Source organism: Acartia tonsa, chromosome 12 (genome assembly GCF_053477335.1).
Source record: "Acartia tonsa isolate MP-2025a chromosome 12, ASM5347733v1, whole genome shotgun sequence".
NCBI lineage: Eukaryota > Metazoa > Arthropoda > Copepoda > Calanoida > Acartiidae > Acartia > Acartia tonsa.
This window is the reverse complement of record NC_137271.1, coordinates 28,436,542-28,444,978: the sequence shown is the minus strand read 5'-3', so window position 1 is coordinate 28,444,978 and position 8,437 is coordinate 28,436,542. Positions and strand designations below refer to the sequence as shown.

The 8,437-nt window shown below is 32.3% G+C and overlaps 1 protein-coding gene across 1 annotated transcript in view; it reads left to right on the top strand.

The window, feature by feature from the left end:
* Window positions 1–4,798: 4,798 nt before the first annotated feature.
* LOC145333745 (uncharacterized) overlaps window positions 4,799–8,437 on the top strand; it is an 11,329-nt gene continuing 7,690 nt past the window's right edge. Inside the window, exons 1-3 of the mRNA XM_080178966.1 lie at window positions 4,799–5,098; window positions 6,926–6,972; window positions 7,962–8,009. Of these exons, the coding sequence (XP_080035092.1) occupies window positions 4,909–5,098; window positions 6,926–6,972; window positions 7,962–8,009 (285 nt within the window). The 5' untranslated portion in view covers window positions 4,799–4,908. The remainder of the gene's footprint in view (window positions 5,099–6,925; window positions 6,973–7,961; window positions 8,010–8,437) is intronic.

Here is an 8,437-nt window from a genome sequence, read left to right as displayed (position 1 = left end):
TATTTGTTCATCTTTTTATACATGGATGACAACATTTATGAAAGTGATGCTCTGAAACTAACAAATTACAAAAGTTTTGAAATCATAATTAAAGACTTCAAAACATTGGGCAGCACTTTTATTGAATTTTGTTTGGTTTGTTTCAAAGTCAACCAATTTTGATCTCTTAGAAGGGGTATATTTGTTCATCATATTCATCATTGTTGATATAAATTTTTTTATTGTCCATAGTTATACATGAAATGCATCTATATGTATAGTGTATACATGTGAAATAAACAAACTGCTTTCCTTAAAAATTGCACAACGTAATTCGTTGACCTTAATCAGCAAATTTTTAAGTTGCTTTTAAAATTTATTGGATTTATTCAGAAAGCTAATTCGGGGTGGCGTAAAACTCGGTGGTGGTGCCCAAAGCTCTCCGGTAGTGGAGGGTAATAACCCTCCAATTTCTTTAATTGTGGAGGGGGGGGGGGCGTGGTAAGGGTTTAAAAACGCTCAATTTGGGCGTTGAACGTAAAAAAATAAACTAAAACCACAATCAACAGCTGTGAACAATGGCGTAAAGCTCCAAAAAAAATTGTTGTGTGTTAGACGTTTCAGTGAATGCATTTACAATCAAAAGCAAATTTTAGGGTTATCATTATTGAAATGAATATATATATATTAAAATTTGTTCCATTGGAGGGGGGAGGGGGAGTATCACATCTTTACCCCCCTTCCATGAACGTTCCTTTCCTTGTTTAATTAATGCCATTTTACGTAGTTCATTATTTCTAATTGCTTATCTTCATTTTGCCGTAATCGTTGTTTTTTGTTAAATTGACATCTTTTAAGGAACTAACTTGATACGCGATAAATATTTTTGGTGTTACTACATTCTAGTAATAAATATAACTTTAGTGCAAATAAATCCGTTCTAGTTATGTGCTAAAGCTTATTACAATTTAACAAGAAGAACATTCTTTGATGGAAAAATTTGGTAAGTATACTTTTACGACTCATTACCATTCACATTGTATAAACTTAGACAAAGTTTCTGCATCTAAAAAGTAGTGTCAAAAAATCTATAAAAAATTGGTTTTAATCTTATAATTGTAATTCTATATCCGCGGAAAGCTGTTTATAATACGATGCCTGTATAACTATTACCTAGTCTGTTGATAATGATAAAATTGATAATTATCTACATTGCAAGACCACCAGAAAAGTAACATGTCAGTATTTCGAATCTTATGTTTTTACAAAAACATACAAATAATAAAAAATCCCACTTTTTTCAATCATTAGAATTTTAAAGAATAATAAACCTTCCGAAACTTTAAAAAGCTTTCCTTACAAGAACAGTCTCAAACGTCCAGCCGTTTAAGGAATTTAATATAAAGTACCGACTACGCCCCTAGCACCTAAGGGAAGACAGGGTAGAAAAATAGCTTAATACCATCCCACCATTAAAGTAATAAAATTACTGAAGACAATCAAATGATATATGTAAAGCTTTCTTAAAATAGAGAACCCAAACAGAACAGTCGTTACTTACTACTTAAACATACATAGAGTTACATTAAAATACCTAATATCTCAATGAGATTTTAGATTGAAAGCACATTGTAATATCGTATCAACACCTTTTTGTGTGTCAACCTAATTGTGTAAAGAATTTTAAGTTTTTCAGTTTGTTTACAGTTTTTGAGTGAAACGTATTACGCGCTTGTCATATAGGTGTGATAAATATTTTATCATTAGCTAACAGTTGGGAGGTCTAAAATTATTTTTTTCTTTGTAATAATCAATGTTAAGGGCTATGATTTAGAAGGTCTTTATAGTGCTTATAAAAGAAGACGTCATACAATACAAAAGGTCAATGATAGTCCAATACACTAAATTACCAATGGCAGGCCTGTATACATTTTAATTGACCAATGGTAGGCCAGTATAAATTTTAATTGACCAATGGTAGGCCAGTATAACGTTATTTTTTATAGGCACTCTAAAAAGCTTCTACCTATGATTTAGTATTTTTATAAAGTCTTATAATTTTGTACATAATTGGAAAATATACCAACCTTATGTCCACAGGGCAACAGAAACCCTGCTGGGTCAGCTAGGTATATAACAAAAGTATAATAACAACCCCAATTTTCTCGGCTGCTATTGAAGATTAACTGCTGAATTTTTTGGTGAAGATTCCTTATATTAATTTGAGAATCAAGTTGATAATTTGTTTTTTGCTTATTTATGAACCGAACACTTTCTCTGTGATTTATTGTCCCTTCCATGATTTTGTAGTTCTTTCCTACTTATGGATGTTGTCATACTTGTTAAATGATATTTTAAACTAAAATATCCGTCGTATTATTAGCTGAAAGGCTGCAATGAAGAATTAGCCTGTCAAAAAAAAGGCAAAAAATGCACCCATATTTAAAACATGAATTTCGAGTCTCGTATTAATGGTATAAGAATACCAAACATATTGTTGGAATACTAAATGATAAAAACTAGAACTCAGAGCAGTTCCAGGTTTTAACAGTATGCATGGTGTTTTCTTACATTAATATAAGATTCGTGTTTTAAAAAGGTTGCATTTTTCTTTGTACACTCTTTAGATTCTATTTAAATGAAATATTTCTCGCATTGCATCGTATTATAAACAGCTTTCCGCGGATATAGAATGAACAATTATAAGATTAAAACCAGTTTTTTTAGCCCCGAGGTGCCGAAGGCACCGGCTAAAAAACTGGTTTTAATCTTATGATCGTACATTTTATATTCGTAGAAAACTGGATATAATACGATGCTAGACATAGTTTTTACGTATGGATAAGAACCGGTTCCTATCCACCTGATTCGTATGAATTCGAAGCAAACTATTTTAACTGTCCCAACTGATTGTGAGGTGAAAAAGTAAAAATAGTTGTGTATGTGTGTACAGTTTTTTTTAAAGATAATAACACTGCTAGCTCTCAGGGAGGGAGGGGACATTGGCTGTAGTCCAAAAAGTTTTTATCGTTTTCTTATTCGGTGGATCCAAACCTCTCGGAGCTTTTATTGAATTTAGATTGTTTTTTTCATTAAGTTGAGTGTCCATTTCAACCACTTATTTAATCTACAAAAGGAGTAATTTTAAGTATCATCATTGTGCATGTGCATTAATTTATCGGCCATTGTCTTTTCCCTTTAGATCCCTGGCTAGCTCTACACGTTTATTTATTGTTTATGTGTTAAACATAAAGTCAATATATTTTTTTAAGCGAAGCTTTTCTGGAATTTGGGTCGGTCTGTTTGTCAGTCCTTAGCGATGGGTATGGTAAAATTATTCTTTTCAAACTTGACATATGATGATTTCTGTAACAATAATGTGTAATGGAGAGAACATAGCAACTATAAAATACAGACATTGAGTTTAATCATTCTCATTTTTTGGCTTTCTCTTAGTAAGAAATTCTCAGTATTTCCAAAGTCAGTCTGAAAGTTTTTTTTTGCGTGCTAAAATGCGATTATCTCTTCTGTTATTCAAGATGGATGTCTAAAATTTTATTTGAAGATTTTCATGATTAATGAGCAACTGTTTGAGGGCATCATACTTGTTTTTTTTGTATCTTTAGTTTTTGGATATTAAAAAAGTTGTTGCATCAAAAAATTTAATAATGTTGTGAAAAGAATTTGAACAGGGATAAGGGATGGGAAACGTAGGAAAATATTATTTCAGGCCTATTTCAAGCCTAGGCCTATTTCTAGCCTAATAAACCAGTTTTGGGATAGCGCAGTGGTTCGTATAAAATGCTAATGAAAAAGCTGTGTGTGTGTGTGTAGATAAAGTATAGAATCAAATTCAGGTAGCTAGTTTAAAGTAAAAAACATAACTTTTTATAAACCTATATATTAATGGCTTTTGTTAAAATAAAGTTTTTTCTCTCCCAAATTTTTTTATCTTTTACTTTGGTAATTTGAACTGTCAGAAAGCTATCGTTGGGTTTCCCTCAGCCAGATTTTAGTTTGTATTATTTGCATTTTTATTAATGAATAAAAATTTTATTTGAAAATTTCATTGCTAATCAAAATTCAAAATAATTAAATAAATATGCACTTGGGTAACATTCTATCAAGTTCTTTGGATTCTATAATGTAACGATATATCTGTACTGTAATGTATTGTACAAAAATTAGGGTTAAGGTGGTGTATCAGTTCCGTACTAAATCTTTAAAATTCAAAATACAACATCTAATTTATAAACTACCAAATGAAAATTCGTAGCTACCTTCTTTCCAAAAAAATAATCCCGTTATTTTTGTTTTTTCTATATGGCCCTTTTTTAATGTTTAACTCTAAGAAGATTTAATAATTAAACTAATGTGATCTAACACCATTTGTATTTATTTTTTCGTAGCAGACGGAATCATTATTTTTTCCAGAATTGTCTGCTTCTAAAATTTCCGCCATCTGTGATTTGGGCTTGTTTTGTATCAACCAATCACCAATTGGCGCCGCCAATTGGTGATTGGTTGATACAAAACAAGCCCAAATCACAGAACACTATTGGTTTAGAGCGGTAGCCAATATGAGCCGTCCGCCAGTAAGGTCATTAAATTAGGCAAATGGTAAAAGTTGCATGATCCCTTTCAAAACCAGGCCGAGACCTAATTTATGGCTAGGTTTCCTATCCCTTATCCCTGAATTTGAAAGAAAAATTTCTTTAACGAGGCTACTCTATAATTCACTTTGTTCGTCCGTAACACTATTGAAAGAATGTGTTTTTCTCTGCTGTTTATTTTGTATAGGTTTCGATTTTTTCTTTGAGTTTTTGCGTAATCTCTTTTTTCGTTTCTTTGTTATGACAATTGAACATCTGCTTTACATCTCACTTTATATGTTTGTCCATTCCAAGATTTTATTGAGTTTCGCTATTTATGAATGTTGTCATCCTTTTTAGCTGCGAGGGAAACGGGGTATTGTACTATTTGTTGTTGCAAAATCATAATTTTGCAACAACAAAAAATGCGTCATTATTATCAGTTATATGTCAACAGTTTATTATCGGAGTAAAAATGGATAAAGATACAGCTACTACGCCTTGTTTGAATTGTCTAAATCCTTTAGGTAAACCTTTTTTAAATATGGATGAAAATATCCATTAATGAGAAATGAGAAAGAACATCAAGTCATGAATCTTAAGAGATAAGACAATGAGCGATACACTGATATGCCTCTTTAATGAACAACTAGCGGCTTCGCCCCTAGCCTCTAGGGGCTTTGCCCCAAGAGGTGATAAAAAAAATCTTCAGCAAAAAAAAAAAAAAAAAAGAAGAAAAAAAAAAGAAGAAAAAAAAGAAAAAAAAAGAATCCGATCGGTTCAGTGGTTACCGAGATCCTAAGCTTCAGACGGGCGGACAGACAGACAGACGGACGGACGGACAGACATCAAGCTACTTTGTATTATAGATATTATCACTTCTGTGGATTATAAATAAAAATGTTTATACTCTACAAGTTAAGAGCCAACCAATAAAAAATCAATAAAAGCACTCCCCAAGTTTTTGAGCCAACGATAAGACAATGTAGTTATAAAAGTTAATGCCCCCTCCCTCCCTGGAGAAAACCAGTTGTATGTCTTAAATGACAGCCAAGATATTCACGTTTCAGACGGACAGACTGACATTTTGAAATGTAGAGTATCTTCCCCCATAGAGAGAGGGGACAATGGCCTTTTATTACACTGATCTCCAATATATAATAATAACATTTTCTTATTCGTTGGCTTTACAATTTTAGGGACTCTATTGAATTTTGATTGGTTGATTCATTACATTGAGTTTTCAATCGTTTCAAACATAATTTTAATCTACAGAATGGGTAATTCTGTGTATCATCATAGTAGATGTACATCAATTTATCGGCCATTGTCTTATCCCTTTAGATTCCTGATTTGCCCGACTGACAAATAGTGCAATATGCCGCATTGTTAAATCTAGTATATACAAGAATTGTATTCGTTGAAACATTCTGCGTAATCTAAATAGTTCAAACAAAAACATTGAATATAAAATGATAACGGAATTAGGATCAAGGATGATTACATAGAACACCAGCAAAATTTAACAAAAACTATTACGTACAATAGTAGCGAATAAAGTACCTATATACAGCCACAAAGACTTAAAGAGAAACAAGGTCAACACCATGAATAGAATCACAAAAAAAACATGAAATAAACAAACGTACAAAGTGAGTTATAGAGCATATGTTCAGTGATAAAAAAGAAAGATAGAGAATATGCAAGCAAGAAAATCATAAAACCGTTAAAATGATATCTTTTGAAGCATAACCGACAGATAGACGGACAAAGCACTGTATAGACTAAATTCTGTCTATCTTCAATAGAAGCCAAGAAAATCACATATTTTCCAAAATTTTACCGACTGACTGACGGATGGACATAGTGAATTATAGAGGAGCTTCACTAATAAAAACTACTAAAAATTAGGATGTGCTACATAGAAGTAATTTATAGCGCAATACCCTATAAAGGGAATAATTCGAAATCAATAAGTATGACAACATCCATAACAGCTAGAATGAAAAAATACAGACGGATAAACTGACTTTTTTCATCAACCAAGATCAGTTGACGCATCGGATAACAGATAGCTTTTCGGGGATAGTGGAAAGAAAAATTTAAAATTAATTCCAGTTTCCTTGGCTGCGAGAGGTTGAAGGCCTCGGCTAACAAAACTGGTATTAACTTTATGATATTTATTTCAATACTCATAGAAAATTGTCTGTTATACGATGTTATATATGATTTTTCAGTTTGGCTGAGAACCTGTTCTAATCCAGCGGATGTTGATTGTTGATCGGTCTCAAAGCCATACTGGTAGAGAAGGTTTCGTAACTATGACTGATCTAATATTTTGTTTAAATTTTTAGAATTAATAGAGCTTGTTCCAAAAGTGAATGATGTTTACAAAAGCCAGGTTTATTAATATTTCTTTTGCATATTTTCATGAAGTTAACCCTCTTTAGTTTTTAAAGAACAAGGATGACAACATCCATAAAAGCGAAGCACTGAAACGGTAGGACAAACGGACATTAACGCTTGTATAGTGTCTGAACTGAATATCAGAATATAGAAGTATAAGAGTCGAAGCAAAATTATAAGTAAATTTGTTGAAAAACTGCTTGATACAGGATAATGTTTATGGACATACTTACATTCTTAGGACTTGATTATAGAGTAGCTTCGCTTATAATAATGTTCTTTGTTGTTCCAGGAATCAATATACCAAAAATCAGATCAAACGGATAATAAGATCACATAAAAAATTTGTTGTTAAAAAAGTAGAAAAATCAACATGTTTAAAATGGACGTACGGACATTCTGGTAATGATTATAGAGTTGCTACGCTTTCTAAATCGTACCTAACTACTACAGGAATTATCATGCAAAGTTTGAAATCGATAGGACAATTCTAACATGCCTAAATTAACGAATAAAAGCTATCTATCTCGGACGGACGGACGTACGGACGAACGTACCCTATCTATAGAAAAGCTTCGTTTTTAAAAAGTAGTAAAATGGGTTTTATATTTTTTTAGAGGGGGGGGGGTGGCTTTTTTTCTTCAAAAAATGTTACAAAACCCATGACCTGTTAGAAGCTTTTCTAGAAAGCTACACACTTACATACAGACAGATAGACCTCCTGTTACTTTACTGAAGGACTAGCGGCTGAGGCCCCTATTCTTTAGGTGCACTATATTCGAAGGGATATTGAAGTGCAGAAAAAAGCCTAGAACCAAACCTAGACTTATTTATAAAGATAAAATAGCCTAAAACCATCTTAGGACTTTTAAGAAGCTTCACTGTATTGGAGAACCATATCGGTTCAGCGGTTAGCAAGATTCTTCGCTACAGATAAAAAAGCTTACTACTTTATATAATAGGATAAGATATTTTTGTTTATAGGAAGAGCAGGATTGGTTCTATGGACTACATTGTGATCTTTGTAAAAAGGTAAAACTTTTATTCAGATTAGCCAAGGATATATGGACAGGACAGTAAAGAATAAATCAGGTAATTTGGTACCAATGATGATAAACAAGAATATCCCTCATGTAGATTAGAATCAATGGTTGAAAAGTTTTAAAATAATGAAACATTATTCAATGTCCAGCACAGGTGTCAGGGACATCCAGGTAAAAGCAAAAATATTTTGTTTTGACTTAAACAAAGCATTTTACTATCCTATAGTAATACATTCTCATATGAAATACATATGTTTAAATCAATTTGAGGTTCCAAGTATGATCCTCCAGGTCCTGATCTTTTAACATTTCTTCTTGACATATTAAAATTGGATGAAAATCCGCCACCAGTTTTCCAGCCGACCACCAACTGTGGCAGCTGCCAAGTACAGCAGCTTCCACCGAAATATATATTTA